The sequence below is a fragment of the Mya arenaria genome, chromosome 12, assembly GCF_026914265.1.
Source record: "Mya arenaria isolate MELC-2E11 chromosome 12, ASM2691426v1".
NCBI lineage: Eukaryota > Metazoa > Mollusca > Bivalvia > Myida > Myidae > Mya > Mya arenaria.
The window spans coordinates 22,646,357-22,668,911 of NC_069133.1; the positions used below are offsets into that span (position 1 = coordinate 22,646,357).

Consider the following 22,555-nt stretch of genomic DNA (forward strand, 5'->3'; position numbering starts at 1 on the left):
TTTGACTGTTGAAAGAAGCCCGTTACATGTTTTTCATGCATGATCTGCTTTTAACGCGGTTAGCATTTTCACAAATACTACTATTATTCATACCCAAAGGGTCAAGCGTCATCGTTTTCCTTGTAATGCTTTCGTAACCTTAGTACGCCTAGTACTCTGGTATGTGTGTGTTCATATTTGTTTCGGAAAATTACACAAATCAACATCGTAATAGAAATACGCAACCACGAGTATTGCATTTATTTTGTATCAATAGCGTTCACGTCATTAAAAAAGGAAGTGACATCAAAGGTTCAAAGGTGTTTTAATATGACGTCATTTTCTGCATAAAATGATAAATGCCTATGACTTGACACAAACAAATCTTTTTTACATTAAGATGCTAAAATTAGGTCATCAAATACTAATCTCAACTAGTTCCTGTATCTGTATTTTGACGTTACGGACGACTCACGAATTCACGTACATCTTAGCTGCTTGTATATTGAAAGGTATATGGATTTATAGTCTACCTTGGAAAGACGAGCTCGATGTTTAGTAACAGTATAAACAATGAATGATTGTTATCAAAATACGACTTTAAATTATACATAGATCTTGTTATATTTACATAATACTCAGTTTTCGAAGCATTAATTCGTACCCCGTCTGTCTATTCGCATGCAAGCAATGACATGCAGTTGTCAACAGTTATTCGTTCGTAAAATAAGTCTAGCAGAGCGTGGTTTCGATCCACGGACCTCTGGGTTATGGGCCCAGCACGCTTCCACTGCGCCACTCTGCTTGGTGCGAGGTAAATAAATTCATATACTACTACTACCACTACCACTACCACTACCACCACCACCACCACCACCACCACCACCACTACCAGTACTACTACTACTACTACTACTACTACTACTACTACTACTACTACTACTACTACTACCACTACCACCACCACCACCACCACCACCACCACCACCACCACTACTACTACTACTACTAATAATAATAATAATAATATAATAATAATAATATTAACCCAACTCAACTTCAGTTTAACTCAACTCATTTTATATGTTTAGAAAATAAACATGTTTTAAATACACTAGTAATAGTGAGAGACCATGCTTTGATATCTGTGAAAATCACGGCAAACTTTGTTGATATTGTTGTTATGCCAAATACAACAAATTTTACTGTTGCATCTGCTTATATATGGACTAAAGAATCGTCTGCCATCTTTTGAAAGGCGTTTGAATCAAATGATATAAAGTCTAAAATTCAGGAATTTGTAAAGTAATCCTTGGTTAATCGTGAAAGATTAGTCAATGACTTGGTAACAACCTTCAATACTGTCCTATATGATCTTTGTGAAAAGACCTTCGAAAGAGGGTCAAGAGAAAACAATGCACGATTTCGTAAAAAAGTGGTTAGATAATGATTTAAACTCAATGCAAAAAAAACTTTCATTAAAAAAGCCCCAATTATTAGGGGGTTCAGAAACATGTAAAGTAAATGCTGTAAGAAAGAAGGATGAGTTTAAGAAATTAATAATCCAGCGCTTAAACGTGTTCAATAATAATGACAAAATTGTGTACTAACCTTAAAGAAGAATCAAAGAATAAATATGTTGATCATTTTTCAAATTTATATGGTATAAAAAATGATTTTCTTAGCCAAAAGTGTCATTTTGAAGAAATGTTGAGACGTTATAAAGAGATTGAAAGTTTTAATAACCTCGAATATCATATAACTGAAAATGAAATAATAATATAGTCAGCAGGATTAGATTTTTTATCAAATGAAATGATTAAATGTGGTCAAAAGGTGTAAATGTCATGTCTTCTTAAAGTATTAAAAATATTGCATAATTGGAAACTACCCCTCCGTATGGGCGATGGTTTCATATTGAACGTTATAATAGGAAAAGCCATCTTTGTCAATCATACAATGTCGATGTCATTATCTCTTTAAATATACTCACTCTGTTGATGCAAGAAAATGACTGTTACCGCATATTAAAAGTAATAACTGAAACACAATTGTATAAAAAGATGATGAATAAAACATACGATTTGTTAACTAAATATAGCGAAGTTTTTAAAAGATTATACTTGATTATTTTCAAAAAAATACACCAGGCTTATTAGCATGACCTCAATTCGTCTTTAAATCGCTAAAAATGTATAAATATATAATGAAGTATTAGTTTAGTTTACTTTAGAAGATATATTATAGTATTATTTTTCTAAGTTCTAGCACAGCTTGACCTATCTATTTTTGTATGCCATTTGTTGCTCGTATCACATGTTTTATATGTGCAGAGTGTACAATAAACTTTGAAGCTTGGCTATATCAAGACAATGTATAAGGGAAATGCTACAAATGATCAATCTAAATACAGAGGTATCTGTATTATGCCATGTTTATCAGCGCCACTGTCTGGTGTAGAGCTGCAGCCACTAGGTCAAACTTCGTAGGTAGGATGCAGGTCGGCTTCTTGAAGGTCTGCTTTACTGAGGTGGGCTTCGCCGAGGTGTGCTTTAGCAACATCTCGATGATATTTCTTAGTTGGCACAACAGTTCCCTCTTCAACGTTTCTTTCCGGTAGGTCCATCAGTACTTCTGATATCTTCATGATCGTCACAATCCATGGTTGGAACTGTGATGAGGTTGCTTCCATTTGACATTTTGGTCTAAGAGCTTCAAAGTAGTTTACTTTAACTTCAATGCTTACGACATATGTCTTCTCAGAGGTCCGTGCCTACGTCATAGGACCAAAAACAAATTTCTAAAATATTCATAACTTGTGTTTGTTTGTGTTTTACATGAAAATCACTTAATTGCTATTGCAATTGTGAGCTTTTATGGCTCATTAGGTGCAGGTAAGATATTAAGACGTTTTTTTCAAAATTAGATTTTTTTTGAAAAAACCGTATTAAATCTTACCGTTTCACCTAATGAGCCATAAAAGCTCACAATTGCAATAGCAATTAAGTGATTTTTATGTTTTTGTTTTGACATTTTGATAGAGTTTCTATCGAAGTATGTTTTTTTTTAATTTGCCTTATATATCTATACGAGATATGTTAGTTTTGTATGTTTGTGCATTATGTACACTGTACGTAACATGCACTGTATTAAGACCCAAGATAGGAAATAAACTGATCTGATATCTTTTGTTGGAGTAAACAAAGGCCACCGGCTCCAAATTCACATTATTTACACATATCATAAAACTTGTAGGTGCAATGCATAAACTACACATAAATTGTTTAGTAAATTAAATGACTGTTAAAGTTAATCCTGTGGTTGCAAAGTTTTATTTTTTTATACTTTAACATTCTGCAAAAATGTGCGATGGAGCATTCGGAACTCCTCGGCCATTTTTCTCGAAAACAACTTCCGGTCCCAATTTCTCGAAACTTCTTCAGTACCTTATAACAGGATTAAGCTAAGCTAACTATTTTTGCTTTCCAATAATTTGCATAATAATTACTTCTTTAAGAGTTTTCATACCTAAGATAGGAGTTATGTTTATGATTATCACAATTAATCATTTTTCATTTATAAAAAAATCAATTTCAGTATGTATTTTGACGTATTGAAATAAGCTACTTAAGTCTGTTAAGCTTAAGAAGTTTCGAGAAATTAGGGCCGGATGTATATAGACGGTTTACGTACAATGAAATCGGTATGTTAAAGTCCGCTGCGACTAGATCGCGTAGTAATTTAATTAAGCAGTTAAACTTAATGACTAAACTCTTGGGAATATTAATTATGCTTGCAATAATACACTTCACTGGCAATCAATTTAATCTTAAATCAATTAAAATACAAGCTAAACACTACGTGATTTTCGTGATGTCGCGGCCTGAATTGACCAGTCGCCGGTCAAACAATCAATTGACCAATAAGATAGAGGGTTTTTTTTCTGGTGTTCGATAGCAATTTCTCCAACCTCAGATAAGTAGACCCAATAAATTATAATTTAGCCATGCTAGAAATTCTTATCTTGCCCACGGGCGAAGATAAAATGCCCGTATGGAACTCCTTTTTAATGGTCACCACATTGTAATTACCTCCCTTGTTGAAAACAGTCGTCTGTAGCATCATAGAAACCTTGTATTGTGGCAATATTTAGAATGCTAATTAACTATTTCTCGCTTCAAATGTCACCTAAAAAGGTTTTCACGCATATTTCAAGAAGTAATGCTCCACTCTCCTTCGAACTATTTGACAAGTAACATAATCTGAATCTGTGCGAGCATATCCATGACAACTACGAATTATCAAATATCAATACGCATTTATTTTCACAACGCAACTACGAGTTCCAGCAAAAAATACATTTTTACACAATTTTATTTAACTGAGGTGGGAGAAAATCATCTACCATAGCCGCTCGTGTAAGATAGGTTCATCCCGACCCTCGCGCAGGGTGTTTTGCGGAAACTCGGTAAACCTCGTTTCTGCAAAACACCCTACGCTCAGGTCGGAATTAACCTATCTTACACTCTCAGCCATGGAAGATACTTATAATATTTCACTAAGTGGGCATCGAAAGCTGTATTTTACGAGTGGCTCAGCCACCGAGAAATATTCACTTTTGGTGTTTACGAGGCAAAATATACTGCTATCATTCACAGAAACATTTTTTTTTTCATTTATTATATGCATATAGGCATCTATATTTCTATAGTTAATTTGTGACCCTTGGGCGGGGCTAGTTTTGACCCTAGGGGCACGATTTGAACAATCTTGATAGAAGACTTCTATATGTTGCTACATAAAATTACCAAGGGTTTGAACCTATCGATTTTAAGCAAGAAGCTTTCAAAGATTTCCGTATATAAGTAAATAGGAATCTTATGAACTACAGGGCAATATCAGTTTTACCGCAAGGGGCATAATTTAAACAAACTTGGCGAAGGACCACTGTATGATGCTACACATACAAAATATCAAGGGTGTGGGCCTAGCGGTTTCAGAGAAGAATATTTTCAAAGCTTTTCTTATACAAGTCTTTAAGAAACTTGTGACCCCCGGGACGGTGTCAGTTTTGAATCAAGGGGCACGATTTGATAGAGGATGACTATATAATGCTACATACAAAATATCAAGGGTCTGGACCTAGCGGTTTCAAACAAGAGTTTCAAAGGGTTTGTAATAATCTTGTGACCCACCGAGGCAGAGATAGGTTTTTCCCCAGGGGCATAATTTGAACAAACCTGGTAGAGGACCACAAGTAAATGTTATACACCAAATATATAAGCTCCAAGTCTCATGTTTTTGTCAAGACTATTTTTAAAGGTTTCCCTTTCGGTTGCCATGACAACCAGTGCTCTGTGCATGGATTTCATTTTTTTTCAACAAGTTTGTAAGAGCCCCATCCAAGAAACATCCCAGTGAGGTTTCAAGATGTTGGGTCAAATAATTTTGGAGTTTTGAATGACACAAGTTCGCAATATACTAACGAAGGGATCAAGGACAGACGTGCGGACGGACAAAGGGCAAAATTATATAAACCGAGTCGATTTAATTTAAAATATGTAAAGTCAAATAAAAAAGATAGTCAAATACAAGTACAACATTTTATTCAACATGATGAAATAACGCTGCCAATTTACTTGCATTGCAAACTGATATAATACTTCTTAATACAAACAAAACAAGAGCCGCAGAGCGAACGCAAATGTTTATAATGTAGATCGGTTTTCGAGTTCTGGCCAAGATTAAAACGATTTCAAGACGATGCAGACGCCGAGATCATTACCATGACAATACGTCGACATTTTACCCTCGAAAAAGAAAACAAGAAAAAGATGACATCATGTACCTCTAGAACATACCTCTAAAACATGACACTAGAGTGACGTTCTGATCACACGTGCAAGACAAAATATCGTAAAGCCGAGAATTTCAGGTAGATACTGAGTGATTGTCACAAATTAAATTGAAAATGCTACTGGCTAAATAATGCCTTCATGACAAAAAAGGAGATCACCTTTTAATGTTTTAAAGATACACTATAACTACTCAGAAATTCTTTTTTAAAAAGCGTTCTTTCGATAAATGCTTGCATAAGTTGGCCCCAGAGTTCTTATTCATAAGTACTTAATTTCTTTGAACATTCATAGTAGCAATAGTTAAATGTACACAATCAATGTTTCACGAACACACATACTAGGGTTTAGCCAGGTTTTAAAAAGAATAGGGTGCTGCAGAAGACGGACAGGGTGCTTAGGCAGAAAAGGGAACATTGTATAGGGCTGTAAATGTTTTCAACATTATGGATCGGACAGAAAATGGTGGGAATTGTGTTAAATGGAAGGGATATTAATCGGTTTAAATGTACTTATGTTCACCCTTTGCCTCCATAGAAATAAATCCTAACGACTATTATAAGTACATTTAAACCGATTAATATCCTAACGACTATTATGTCAGTCTCCATGAGGGCTGAGTGGTGCTACCGAAAAAGGACAGAGTGCAGCACCCTTCTATAACTTATTAGCTCAAACCCTACCTACTTACATGTACTATAATAACAAAAGTAAACAAACATACAATGCAGTAAAATAATGAGACATACCGGTCAAATTGTGTATCAAAAAACATTTTAAACAATAAGACGATATTGAGAATATAAAGTTTAAAGAGACTCTAGTGTCAGACATTGAAAGTGAAATTTTAAGTGAAATGTGAACAAAACGATTGTTTTAATAATAAAACTGTGATGATCATTTAAATGTCAACTTTGAGCTCTATTGTAAATATTTTTGTTGAAAAATGTAGCAAAACATTCACTAGTTCACTGAAAAGCATGAGCAACGCTATTGAAAGATTTCAGGCTTTATAAAATTCTGTACAAATGAGAATCTTTTAGGTGCTCTTTAATGTTTAGTAATAAAGGTAAGTAAAATAACTTCATTTAAAAAAATGTCAATATATAAAATCTGTGGATGAGTCCCTTTAACATCTGCATTTGGCAAAAAAACATGCAGTTCACATGTCGGTTTATATTTTCAGATGTCTTCGTTTCCCCACAACACTTTTAAAAATACGTAAAACTGCAGTCGTTCGACCAGGCGGTCATTCAACAACTGGCGATCGGTCGAGGTCGAAGCTTAGTCCCGACCGTTATTCCTTCTTTTTTCATATAAAATATACAGACAACGGATCAAAACCTAAATAAATTGAGAACTTGAGCACTGTTGCCTGTCCCACTACACTTGAAACTTGGGTCGTTTGAAACATCAGATCACTCAATGTTTAAGATCGGGCCTCTGCGTCCTCGAGCGATCGCAGTTGTAATGTAGTCAATTCACACTTTTGAAAAACATAGAGATGCTTGATAGTAGTTCAACAAAATCATCATTCATGTATATTTACATATCAAATAGTTTGATTAATATAATCAAAGACATTGTCATGCACAGCTGCATTTAAATGATAGACTAAGCTTAGCAGGTGCCCTTCTAAAAACCACTAAGAACTATTAAGAGCTACCTAAAAAAACAAACAGATTATGGCGCAATGCCAAAACATTCAGACACAAAGGTTTGAAAAAACAATGCATGTTCGTGTGAATTCTTTCAATTTTGCTAAGAGCTACTTTAAAACAAAACAACCAAGATATTCAAACTATTTACAAAAAATCTAAACTATGATGGAAAAGATCCCACTTTCATCAATATTGAATACTTCGGTTTAAACAATATCAATTCGGATATTTCAATCACAATTTGTACACAAATAAGCTTGAACACTTAAAAGCCTATGCTTTGTTTCAGATCTGTCATCAAATACTTTAAAGGAGAAGAACTCTATAAGCTTTGCTTTCGTTCCAATCCATTTCAATATTATAGACAACTTGTGTGTGTGTGTATATTCTGTGTAGTTTGTTTGTATATGTTGAATAAAATATGTTTAAATCAAATACTTTAAATCGCTTTATTAATGTAGTGTTTCAACCGTTCACACCTCATTTGTTCTTCATTTTTTGATTTTTTTTTATAAGTGTGTGAATAAAAGGTACTAATATCTGATAAATGAACTACCTTGATAGTGTGTTATATTTAAAGGTATCTTCAATATTGCTATAATCCCATTCATATGTAAAAAAATGTGCAAATAATATCAGAACTACTTCTATTAGAGCACACAAACAGATGCTCCACTAAAAGATCATAACACCTTTTTAATAATGTCAAAAATAATTTATTCTCAATAGATTATAAATATATATTTTATGTTATATATATTTATTTTCATAACTCCTTTCTTAAAGTTGTATATAGCTTTTAGTAGCTCTAAGTGACTTTAGTAGGCCTGCTTTGTGGTAAGAATATAAATACTATATCCAGTAAAATGTCCATTGTAGACTGAATTAAACAATTTTAAAGTCAGTATTATACATTGAAGGAGGTCTATTTAATAAAGACTGAACTGATACAAGTCAATATCATACATTGAAGTAGGTCTACACCATAAAGTCTGAACTTAATACAAAAGTCAATATCATACATTGAAGGAGGTCTATACCATAAAGACTGAACTTACAAAAGTCAATATCATACATTGAAGGAGGTCTATACCATAAATATCACCTCATGTTCAGATATATGTCCATCATAGATAAAAGTCAGGTTCATACATTGAAGTATATGTTAGTTAAAACCATATCATGTTCACTGAGTTGTTCATGGTAGGCTGAACATACAGATATCAATATCATATAATGGTCATATCATGTAACATGTTACATGGTAGGCTGAACATACAGATATCAATATCATATAATGATCATATCATGTAACATGGTAGGCTGAACTTACAGATATCAATATCATATAATGGTCATATCATGTAACATGTTACATGGTAGGCTGAACATACAGATATCAATATCATATAATGATCATATCATGTAACATGTTACATGGTAGGCTGAACTTACAAATATCAATATCATATCATGTAACATGTTACATGGTAGGCTGAACTTACAGATATCAATATCTTATAATGATCATATCATGTAACATGTTACATGGTAGGCTGAACTTACAAATATCAATATCATATAATGATCATATCATGTAACATGTTAGGCTGAACTTACAAATATCAATATCCTATAATGATGGATGTAACATAATAATGGGGGTCACCCAGAAATTGTTCAAATTTTCTGGAGGAGTTCCCCCAAACCCCCCTGTACCTGTTCACTCAACACTGTAGACTGAACTTTTAAAAATCAATTCAAAAATTATAAAAAAACACATATTATGCTCAGGGACCTTTTCATCTTGAATGAAAAGACAATAAAACACTGTAAAAGACTACAAGTATGTTGTTAAATGCTGCCATTTGAGATTGAGACCTGCTCCTCTTTGCATTGTTCATGAACACTTCTCATCTTAATATATGACCAATGTGTCCCTGAAAATAAAAGTAGCAATGCAATCGACATTAATTCTCCGTACAGTTTATTCATTCAACATATATATCACAAAAAACACACACATTGAACTAATACCAGTGGGTGATTCTTAATTTAAAGAGACAAATTTATGTCAGCAACTATTTAAAAAAAACACTTGTTGGTTGAAATTGAATTATCTAAATCTATTTTATGAGAACACACCAAGTAGCAACTAGTATATACTCAATTGAACAGAATTCTAAGTCTAAAATCATTCATATTTCACAGCATTACTAATGGTTTCTTTGGCAAAATAGATTGATTTCTGTCACTTTTTCTGTTATTTAAAGAACTTTTAACGAGGTTTTCTATCGGTAATTGAAACAAAAATTTTGTTCAAATTTCTCATTATATTATTGTTTTTGATGTTGAATGCTATAAAAAAATGAATTTGTCTTTTTAAAGCTGCACTCTCACAGATGACAACTCTTGACAACTTTTTAAATTTGGTATGAACCAAATTTTGCGATGATGTCTGAAAACTGGTAATGTACGACAGCTTATAAAAGATCAGATCACATTTTTAATATTTACATAAAAAAATTTGATGTCTTATGCCTAAACAGGTAACCAACGCTTAAAGAATTTTTTTTAGCGGTTTTTCATATTTATGTTTGACTTTGAAAATTGATATTTTATGGCTATGAGTGTTACTCACGTTTTGGAATAAAATGAGATTTTCTGCAGTCTTCCAAATTATTGAGATCTATTCAATTGTGAGCTATCTTATAACACTAAATTAACACCATTGATGCAAAAATCAGCTGATACTGAATGTTGCCAAATCGGTCATTCTGTGAGAGTGCAGCTTTAAGCACAATAGACACAATATACATTTACACATGATACATGTATTTGCACAAAAGAAACATATTAATTAACTTTTATGTTTAGCTCTTTTGAATTTAACATTGAATCGAAACAAAAAAATGCATATATGAATCAGATACAGATAAATAAATATTCGCCTTTAAATGAATTTTTTTACCCGTTCACAAATCATACATTTTAATTAGTTAATTAGTTATTTGAACAACATTTAGTTTAGTTTCATCCACAGCACCTCGGTATATTCATAACATATATCAGCAGAGGATGGTTCAGTTTATTCTATATTTATTTAAGCATGATTGTGAAGACAATTCAAAGCTGATATAAATCACTCTCTCATCTTTTGATGGGTAGAAACAAGAAGGGTGTCCTTTTTAAGAGGCTATGAGAAAGTACTCTTGGTGTGGTTTGAACCCAAAACCTCTTGGGGGTGAGATTCAGACACCTATATCACTTGACCACTATCACTCTTTGAACAAAATTTAGAGTAGCCAAATTTTATCAATATGTTAGTTTGAAACTTTGTTAAAATTAACAAATGATGTTAATATCATGATGTTAACTTTTAAATTTTTACTTCTCGGAAAGTTAATGGATATACTTGCAGCAGTATTTCTAACAAGATTTGTCTTTTGACATCTTTTTAAGCTGAACTAAGCTGTTTTAAATATATGATCACATTATCAACTATTTTAACAATAACTTTTTCGTAAATCACGTTGTTAACTTCAACAAAGCTCTGAACAATTGGCCATATGTTTAGTTTGAAACATACCGGTTCTCCTGCCTTACACCGCAGACATGCCGTGTTCTGAATGCTCGATGCACGAAAGGCGGCATTGTTATCAATGGTGGTGCTGTTAAAGTGTGAGATGTTGTTGTTGCTCTTGAAGTTGCTGCTGTTGTTGCACACATCACTTCTAGACCAGCTGTCTTCCCTGTTCAAATCTGGGAAGACTTTCTTTTGCTCCTGTAATTAGTGTAAAGAAAAATAATTTGCTCACACATTTTGCCAGTAAATATCACGTCATATGTTATCATAAATTTATAAATATTGCTTGTGTAGATTTTTATTGCAACACATGTCAAAGCTATATTTTCCAGTCATGGAAAATCTTTGATTTTAAAATCAACAATGCCCTGAATTTTGGAGTTAAGTTCCAGCCAGCCAAGCTATTCCAGTTGATTTAAAGCTGCACTCTCACAGATTGACCGTTTTGACAATTTTTTATTATTTTTGTCTTTGAATTGGCAAATTTTGCATTAACAAATGTTTATGTCTGAAAACCAGTGCTACAAGACTGCTTACAAAAGATCACATCACAGTTTTTTCACATGTACCAGGGTAGGTTTGTAAATTGATATTTTATGGCTAAAGGTGTTTAACTAACGCTTTAAGAAAATGAGCTTACCTGCAGTTTTCCAATCAAATGAGAAATGTTGTTGTGAGTTATCTTATATGACTGAATTGAAGGCATTGATACCAAAATCAGCTGTTTCTAATACAAAAACTAAAAAAAATGTCAAAACTGTCAATCTGTAAGGGTGCAGCTTTAATATTATGGAATGTATGAAATATTAAAAACATACAAACAACAGTTACTGTTGATTTATAATGCTCGTTTATCTTATGTATCACAGTGAACTACAAACCCAGTTGTTAAGTTCTCAGGCCAAGAGATCTACTTGGGTATCTTATCACTCGACTTGAATAGCTCCAGCATTAACTATATCATAACTGTAATTACACAGCTGGCAATCTGTCACTCTTTCAAAATCAAGAATCATTCACAGTCTTCACAAGCGGATCCAGGGGAGGGATGGGGGTGCACCTGGCGGATGCACACACAAAAATCGTCCAAGTTTACTTGTTATTTTTATATAGGAGAGAAAAAGTAATAATATAAGCCCAAATAAACAAATAAATTTTGGTTCTTAGTGAGGCGCACAAGTTAAAAGGTGACACCCTGAAGTGAGGCCCCCTCTATCATTAAATCCTGGGTCTGCCCCTGGTCTTAACACCTATCATTTACTGATATTAAACTTGTTACATTGATATGAATTTGTTAAATTGCTACAATGTTTTTAAAACCAGTCCCTAGAAAGAAATAGTTTGAAATAAAAAAAGTCATAAAACTGTCGAAGTATATCCTAAATATTTAAATCATAAAACACAGTATATTCAACAAATGATACAATGTATCATAACAAGAGCCGTCGTAAGACAGCGGGCTCGACTTCACCGCTTTGACTTAGAAGTGAATACAATAACAATGTAATATTACCAAGTTTGGTCTATTTATGTCAAACCTAACTAAAATTATTCAATACATGACTTTGTATAGGTGACTTTGATGCTGCCCTCCCACCACCCGAAAAATGACGCAAGTCATTCAAATAACTTGATTTCCCATTATGAAAATGTGGTAAAGAATAAATATGCCTTTCAAAAGAAAATAAAAAAAAATAAAAAAAAATAATAATAATAATAAAAAAAAACATCAATGGCCAAATAGTATAGCCCCTCCTTGTTTGCCCTTGGTAAAAAACTGGTTAAGAATGTAAAAATTTGCCTGTCAAAAGAAATTAAAAAAAAATATATTCAAGGGACATAATTTGTATTTAGGGTTAAAATGGAGTTATGTTTCTTGTTGTAAGATGGTCGTAAATAATTTTGAATTTTATTAAGTGCATTGAATGAAAGGTATAGAAGTTTTTTTTTTTATTAAAATCCCAACTTGCCCTTAACAATAAATTTTACTTGCCTAAAACTTTAACCTAAGTCAATCAGGGGCCATAACTTGTATTAAGGATAATATGGAGTTATGTACCTCATTGTGTGATGGTCCTGAACAACTGTGTGAAGTATTAAGTCAATTGAACAAAGGGTATAGAAGTTATTTATAAATATCCCAACCTGCCCTAAAACTTTAACCTGAGTTTCATAGTCAATCAGGGGTCATAATCTGTGTAAAGAATAATATGGAGTTATCTAACCTCATCATGTGATGGCCCTGAACAACTGTGTGAAGTATTTACTCAATTGAATGAAAGGTATTGGAGTTTTAAGTGAAAATCCCAACTTGCCCTAAAACTTTAACCTGCCATAAAACTTTAACCTAAGTCAATCAGGGGCCATAACTTGTATTAAGGATAATATGGAGTTATGTACCTCATTGTGTGATGGTCCTGAACAACTGTGTGAAGTATTAAGTCAATTGAACAAAGGGTATAGAAGTTATTTATAAATATCCCAACCTGCCCTAAAACTTTAACCTGAGTTTCATAGTCAATCAGGGGTCATAATCTGTGTAAAGAATAATATGGAGTTATCTAACCTCATCATGTGATGGCCCTGAACAACTGTGTGAAGTATTTACTCAATTGAATGAAAGGTATTGGAGCTTTAAGTGAAAATCCCAACTTGCCCTAAAACTTTAACCTGCCATAAAACTTTAACCTAAGACAATCAGGGGCCATAACTTGTATTAAGGATAATATGGAGTTATGTAACCTCATTGTGTGATGGTCCTGAACAACTGTGTGAAGTATTAAGTCAATTGAACAAAGGGTATAGAAGTTATTTATAAATATCCCAACCTGCCCTAAAACTTTAACCTGAGTTTCATAGTCAATCAGGGGCCATTCCCAATGCTCAAACATAATCAGGCGCATAGCTAGGACCAATTTGGGATTATGCAGATCGAAATTAGTTCATTGACAGGCAGCATATAAACTCCTTCACCTCCTACCCCCCTTTGGTTTTTATTTCAAATTTGGGGTTTTAAGTATGACAAAAACTATGACCGGTCAAAATTTCATTATATGCAACTGAGTATTTGCGTACAGTCAGCTACGCCCCTGATAATGATATGGTACTTTTTACCCAAATGTAATTTTTTTGCTAAAAACGACAACAAAAACCAATGCACCAGCAAACTGTTTCTGAATGAAAAGTTGGTTTATTTTGAAAGAAAGAAACATTATCACATTCTTTTATTTTTTCTGTCTATTTTTAAGAGCAAAATATTGTCCATTTCTAGGTGATATTGGAATCCCAAGTTTTAGTCAAAATGATGCACTTTTGGGAAAACAACACTAGGGTTTTAGCCTGGATTTAAAAAGGACATAGAAAGGGAAAGGGAGCTATTGAAGGGTAAAAAGGGCACATTGAATCAAGCTAGGAAAAATTGAACATCATGAATTTGGCAGAACCTGTTAGAAATTGTGTTTAATTGAAATAATATAAGGTTTTAAATGACATATATGTAAAGCGTGTATGTATTTACAATCTTATAATAAGTTTTAAACAGAAAAGAAATATTTGACAGTCTTGAGCATTTAATTCTATGAAGGCAGAAGGGTGCCCATGCTGGTCTCCATGAGTGCAGGAGGGTGCTACTGAAAAATGATAGGGTGCAGCACCCTTCCATAAATCTTCCGCTAAAACCCTACAACACTCATTATAATATAAAATTAATTCAGACAAAAACCACTCACTGAACACTGCCAGCTCATATCTTCAACCATGGATGGTGATGAACCACTGATATATGATGAAGATGTATTTTTGTCTGCAAAGCTTTGCACATGGAAACATCTTCTCTTCTGTAAAATATAATAAAAGTCTGCTAAATATCAAACTCAAAGCCATAAGCCCATTACTTATTATGGAATATTCTTACAATCACGAAATAGTGACAATACTAATCAAAGGACTGTTTGAACAACAAAATTGAATCAATTATTAACATCACATACACAATTAGTGCATAAATTGCTAATATAGATAGATGCAGTCCTAAGTCTAATGCACCAGTCAGTTGTAACCATGGCCCCACCAGATCCGGGGAATAGCGGGGACTTTGACTTTCGGTCCAGCCAACCCCCACCCTGCAGGGATGAACTGATGGTAAAATCCCCGCCGAATGCCCCCGCACTCCAGGGACCTTAGGTAAGGCCCATTCCACGCTATATTTTGCGCGAAGACAAAACCATCGCATTCACCCAGCACTGCGGGGCCACCATGAAAGGTAAAAACACGGCCCATTTCCCCAGCTATCCCCGGACCTGGGGGAGAAGTGGCTACAATTGCCAATCTTTGTACATATGTAAGAAATCAATTATTGATCTTTTTTCTTATTTTTTCACATTACCTGAGCTTTCTTAGAGATGCACTCTCCTGATTGCTCGTTTGACAACTTTTTTATTGTTTGCCTTTGAGTGAATCAATTTTTGCATAGATGTCTAGAAACCAGTGATATAAGACTGCTGACAAAGGATCAAATCACAGTTTAAGGTAGATGAACTTTTCAGACTATTGTGAATGGTCTTATATGACTAAAATGAAGGCATTGATGCCAGAGTCAGCCGATTCTGAGACAACTTTTTGGTAAGTGTCAACACAGACAATCAGTGAGAGGGATCATTTACAGCTTTTGAAAGGAACAAAATCATGTCAAATATGATATGGAAATACTTCCGCTAAATGGTTACACCATTTCGAAGAACCAGATAAATGTGGCAAGAGAAAGCTTGGAAGTGTGCTATTTACGCGAATATTGAAAGAAAACTCTGTCAGAATACACAAGTTTGTATATTTGTTTGTATACACAGAAAGAAAATGTCAGTTTATTTTATAATAAAGTTAAACTGGATATTGATAATAAATTTTGCTATTTGGGAGTAATGTTATCATCCAATGGGAAATTTTCAGTGGCCCAGAAAGCTTTATCTGAACAAGCACTACGTGCAATGTTTTCGTTAAATTCCTTGTTTGAAAAGATACCCTTAAATGTACATGAAAAACTTAAATTATTTGATTCAATGGTTTTACCAATATTAACATATGGTTGTGAAATATGCGGATTTCATTCTGCTCCCGATATAGAAAGGGTTTATTTGAAATTTTTAAAACAATTACTAAATGTTAGATGTCAAACAACTAATGCTACTGTTTATGGTGAACTTGGCAAAGTGCCATTTTATGTTATACGCCAAGAGAGGATATTGCAATATTGGTATAAGCTTGTAAATTCAAATGATAAACTGTTGTCTAGATGTTTTAGATATTGTAGTTCACTAAATATAAGCAGCTCATGGTATTCTGATGTTAAAAAATTGTTAAATGATTTAGGATTTAACTACCTATGGGATAATATGTCAGTCACTAAATTACAGTTGTCAAAAGTTATTGAAAGATTATATGATCAGCACATGCAGAAATGGTATGCGACTTTAAATGATTCGTCCAAACTTTGTACTTATAAAGATATAAAAACAAGATTTTGTTATGAAAAATATCTCGATAGTGTCACTAATGTTAACGATAGAGTATCTCTAAGTAGAGTGCGATGTTCAGCACACAAGTTAGCTATAGAAGAAAGCAGATATAGAAATATACCAAGACATGATAGAAAATGCATATATTGCAATATGAATATGATTGGAGATGAATATCATTTTATTCTTGTATGTCCATTTTATAAAGATAGTAGACAAATGTGCTTACCACAATATTATTGTCATTGGCCAAACAAGAAAAAACTATGTAATTTGTTAAGTTCTGAAAATGCAGCATTATTAAGGAAACTTGCTAAATTTGTTTATATTGCCACTGAAAAGCGCAAAAGTGCTTTAATTTAATTTAATTATTGCTTATTAGTATTTGAATAGCTATATTAATATTTGTAATTGAATTTATGCTCTTCTCATACAACATTAATGTCAATACTGTTTTATATTACCGCCGTGAGTGTATATATATGCATTTGGCTACGAACATGTTAATGTTTTATGCCTAATAAAAGTTCTGTTCTGTTCTGTTATTCAATAAAATCAATGAAAAAAAGTATTTCAGATATTGTAACTAAAGTTTATATGATTCTTCAACATCACTAATCCACCTAAATGGATGTCAACATGTTTTTTGACGATTATTTTACTATGGCAGACTCGAGGAGTTACAGGGATACATAAGAAATGTCAACATAATAAAAACGTATCCCTGATCACTCATTATTGTAGCTACAATATCACCAGTGAGTTGACGGGTCAATGTACACATAACTTGAACCTGCACTCTCACATATATATTGACCGTTTTGACAACTATTTTATTTTTTATCTTGGAATGAGCAAATTATTGTATTAATGTCTAGCTTCAATATGTAAACCTGCAATCTGATCTTATGTCGACTATGCTATATCACTGGTTTCCAGACATTTAGTGATTAACTAAAAAAATTGCTGATTTCAAGACAAAAAATGAAAAATGTTGTCAAAACAGTAAATCTGTAATGCAGCTTTAAAGGGACTCATTTATGTTCAATTGCGTCAAATATTAAAAACAATAATTCCATATGAAATGTGAAGAAAATGCTCGTTTAAATAATAAAAAAATCCTCAAACAAATTCAAATTAATAAATTATAAAATTATTATTAAATATCGACGTCTTTTTATCGATATGACAGAATATGCTCAATGTTACACAAAATCATAAATATTAATGTCGTATTTCTTACATTTGGCTGCGTGCTTAAATTTTCATACTCGGAATAAGTGTCGTCCAAAAGCTTGTGTTTTGACATTTTGGCATTAGGTAGCATTTCAATATTTTCAAAATCTACGATCCATTTTTATGTAGCACACAACAGTACTGTAATCCACAAGTAGCGTTTCATTATCCTACGCGATGACCTCCCCTTAAAATGCTTCCTCGTCAAATAGCCCCATGTCAAATAACCCCAATTTTGGTCAAATAGCCCCCACTCACATTTTAAAATTGGTCAAAAAGCCCCCCAAAACGCCTACACTTTTTATATGTATGTATGCATACTTATGTTATTCCAAAACATTTTTAAACCTTTAATTTTACAAAATGAAGTGCAACCAAACATTATTTGTATACTGTACAGTATTGATAAATCTGACAATTTAACCAAGTAAGAATAACAAACGTTTTTAAATATTACTTAATAATATATCATATCTACATTTTAAATGTTTCTAAGCCATAAGTTTTTATTGTGCATTGTACAATACCAGGCGCGTAACGTTGCATACTCGTTTACTCGTTCGAGTAAACTTTTGAACTGAAAGTAAAAAAATAAATCACTTTTAAATACGAAAAAGACAATAAAAATATTTCGAATGAATGTAGGGGGGTCTATCATAGATGAATTCTTACTTACTGTAAGAATAAAACGGATACAATATACTAGTGTTCCATCTCTTAAAACAAACAACGCCAATTTTTTAGTTGCTCAGTAGTGCTAGCGCTGTGTCAATATTGTTTATGACCGGTAAGCTCTGGGTAAGCTAGCTCGAGTATCTTGCCGAATGTTAAGCCACAGACAGTGCCACGCTGACCGCAGCCTTTTTGGGCAATCTGCGCGCCTTGAACATTCAATTCGACAAGACGAGAAGTCAGGGCTATGACGGCGCTGCTAACATGTGCGGACGGTAATTTTACATTTAAAACAAATCGTTAAAGGTATCATTAAGCAAACCTGCAAAATAAAAATCATAGACACGGATACGAGGTATGGCTGTCTTATATATAACACATGCTTGAAGGTTATTATACAACAGCCATTGCATTTAAAACGTTCCCGTTAGCATATAAAAACGTTTCCTTTCAATTGGGATGTTTGGATTTGAATCTCGATACGCGAAAGAGTCGCCCCGAACTGTTCGGTGGTTTTCGAAAAAGCTAATTATAGCTAGTATTAGTATCGATAGCTTTGCGTAAGTTTAAGTTAATCTCTTGGGGAAAATGTCATGTTTATGTGTAATTTAGGGCTTTAATATGCACTTACACACATAGACAATATATGATTTGTTTATTGCTAATCCTACTCTATTTCATCTTTGATATACAGGTTCAGAGGTGTTCAAGCAAGGATAAGACAACAATATCCAGGAGCTGTATACACACACTGTAAGGCACACTGTTTGAATCTTGCCATTGTTTACGCATCAACTGTTATCTACGCAAGGAATATGATGGATTTTGTGCAAACCATCGCATTTGCGTTTAACTATTTTGCTAAGCGAATGCTTTGCTTTAAAGAGTAGCTAGCAGAAGATCAGGCTAGCAAGCAAGAGATGGAGAAAAGAACCAAACTTAAGTATCTCTGTGCAACGCGTTGGGCTGCCAGGGCTGACGCTCTATTCACGTTTGTGTCCGCATTTACAGCCTTGAATCAGAGCCGAATGAGCTCGAAACTGGACATGGAGATACAAAGGCAGCATCATACAGGAGCGGGATCTTAAGCTTCGACTTCATCATCAGTCTTCTAGCTGTCTGGTACATTCTCAGTGGCGTCGTCCCTCTGTCAAAGATGTTGCAGAAGGAAAATGCGATCTTGTCAAGCTTCGTTAGGGGCGAGGGTTTTAACAGCACAACTAGATACTGATAGGAACGATGATGGTACTTGGGACAATTTGTTTAATAGGCAGGAAAACAGGCCTAATGCTCCAGCAGCAACACCATCAGACTTCTGGAGACGAAACATGTATAATCCATTCGTAGACAATCTCATTACAGAATTAAGGGACCCTTTTCTTGTTGCACATGGGCCTTTTTTGGGCGCAGTACCTCTTTCAAAACCAGGTTGGTGAGCTGGAAAATGAGACGGTGTAGCAAATCTTTACAGAATTTGAGGCTGATATCATCGGCGACAATGATCAACTCTGCAACGAAGTTCGACGTTTGGAAACTAGATGGACAGCAGCGACGCCGGAATATGTCCCCATCTCACTTGAAACAGCTATAAAAAGAGCCCCGTTGGAATTGTATCCAAACATAAGAATGTGCCTGTCAATTTTACTGGCTATGCCAGTTTCTACGGCAACAGCAGAAAGGTCGTTTTCGACGATGGAGCGCGTGAAAACGTATCTCAGAAACACCATGACAACAGAACGGCTCTCTGGGTTAGGCTTGATGAACATTTACAGAGAAAGGGAGATCAGTTTCGAGAGAGTGGTCGACATCTTTGCTAGGCGCAAGAGCAGAAGACAAGCTCTTGTCTTTCGTGTTTAAACAATGAAAAAGAAGAATAGATAAATTCTTAACTTTAATATTAAATATAACTTATATATAACGTCTGTAGTCATTTATACTTACCAAACTATGACGACTGATAGTTATACATTGGAAGTAGATCATGAATTTGAACCTTGATATATTAGAGTGTATGAAAACGTGTTTTGTTAAAAGTCTGGCTAGTCATAGAAAAAATAGACAAAAAAAAATCAGCTTAAAAAACAATACAGTTGAAATCAATATAAGCCCCTAAACCCCTGATTTTGCGTTCTTTTTAAAAAAAAAACCCCCCGCAATCAAATTCCATATTCCGAGTAAACTCAATTTTGCACACGCTACGCCCCTGAATACAATATATATTAACATAGAAGGGAAATGTATATTATATATCAATAAATAATTCAAGTCATTTGGATAAAATTTCATTAGGTTATTTGTTTATTAATAGTATATATTACCAAGTTTCAATTTTATTAAATAAATCTCATGTCACTCTTCATGACAAGAAGAGTATTGAAATAATATTTATTACACAATATTGAGAACGAGACTAGTCTGTATTTACTATCTATACAGTATATATATATACTGCGTTTCGTATATCATAAAATTCTAACAGACGATGAAATTCTCATTTTCTATTATTATACTCGACATTAGTCCAGCTTCCAATTTCAACTGTCAATTTATTATTTCTTGTTCTAAATTTAATCACATATTTAAAATTGGTATGGTGTATGTATTAGATAATATTCAAATTCAACCTTTTTTTTCATACAGCTTGTAGACTTTACTCAGCATCTTTACAGAGTAAAACTTATAAATAAAAGCAAGCAAGTGTAGTTAATGTTTATATTTTTTAACTCATTTTACAAATTTATGACAAAAAGAGTACGAATACATATTTTTATTGGGGCTTAGCAAACATTATTCATATTGTGCATAATTAATTACTATTTTAGCATATTATTTATGTTTCAAACATATGCGCTTCACATTTATACGTTTATTGCACAATGTGATAATTTAAATGCCCTATCTTCTCTTGTTCATAAGTCTTTAATATGTGCAAATTATTTTTAATAAATTTTAATACATTTTAATTGTCAACAAATGTTTTGTCTTGAAATCGGGTTATAAATGTTTGATTAGCAATTATGTAAATGCAATACATCTTAAAAATATTACAATATACCTTAAAATATAATTTCAAATAAAAACGTTTTGATTTGGGGGCTATTTGTTCCCTAACAATTAGTGGACTATTGACAGAATAGAATCTTCATTGAACACTCTCTTTTTTACGAAGTAATGATTTTTATTAATTATATTAGCGATGGAGAATCAAAAGTCACGCGAAGGCAAACTAATCTCTAATTTTCTTCACATTTCTGAAAATAAACGAGGAAAGATAACTGGTTCTTTTAGTTCATTTATTTTTTTATATTTTATTCGCCCAAAAAGTCAAATATCGGAAATGAAATATGAAATAATGAATGAACTAAAAGGACCATTTTTCTTTACCATTCTTCATTTTTACTTTTTTAAATTATTTTGACATTTCTTATGTATCCCTGTAACTCATCGAGTCTGCCATAGTAAAAAAAAAATCGTCAAAAGACGGCCATTTAGGTGGACTAGTGATGTTGAAGAATTACCTTACAATCTCTGATAGAACTGTCATCATCATATGCGTTGTCTCTGATAACGTTTAAAACAAAAGAGTTTCAACATTATACTTATAATAAGACGCCCACGTCTAAATCCGCTGGTTTATTTATATATATATATATATATATATATATATATATATATAAACCAGCGGATATATATATATATATCCTTGTTAAGGATGTATACACCAGCGGATTTAGACGTGGGCGGACCCGGTACGCGCCCTCCTCTTAAATTGTAAAAGTTGTTTTGTCCGTATAATTTGACAAACGAGCGTATTTTCTCTGCTGCTCTTCCAAAGTACGCACCCTCTAACTAGAACTCATGAAACCGCCCCTGCTTTTGATAAAAACTTTTAGCAATTATAGTTCGAACACACTATTAGTACTCCACATTTTTATCTTAATTCGTGCCTGCCGTATTCAGGCCATTCAGCACCGCACCGAAATTCCCCGCTCTGAAATATATAAATACATTCATGTATACACATTTATTCTGAACTCCCAGAATGTATTCTAGCTC

General features: G+C 33.4%; 1 protein-coding gene and 1 non-coding gene across 2 annotated transcripts; both read right to left on the reverse strand.

Annotated features, from left to right (window-relative positions):
* Nucleotides 1-712: 712 nt before the first annotated feature.
* Trnam-cau (transfer RNA methionine (anticodon CAU)) lies at nucleotides 713-784 on the reverse strand. The gene has a single exon. It is a non-coding gene; the product is annotated as a tRNA-Met (tRNA).
* A 4,784-nt stretch (nucleotides 785-5,568) lies between these two features.
* LOC128212471 (uncharacterized) lies at nucleotides 5,569-17,964 on the reverse strand. The gene is made up of 4 exons (XM_052917946.1): nucleotides 17,835-17,964; nucleotides 14,810-14,917; nucleotides 11,085-11,279; nucleotides 5,569-9,435 (listed from the first exon to the last, which is right to left on the reverse strand). The coding sequence occupies exons 1-4, from the start codon at nucleotides 17,916-17,918 to the stop codon at nucleotides 9,409-9,411; spliced, it is 414 nt and encodes a 137-aa protein (XP_052773906.1). The 5' UTR covers nucleotides 17,919-17,964; the 3' UTR covers nucleotides 5,569-9,408.
* Between the last annotated feature and the right edge of the window lie 4,591 nt (nucleotides 17,965-22,555).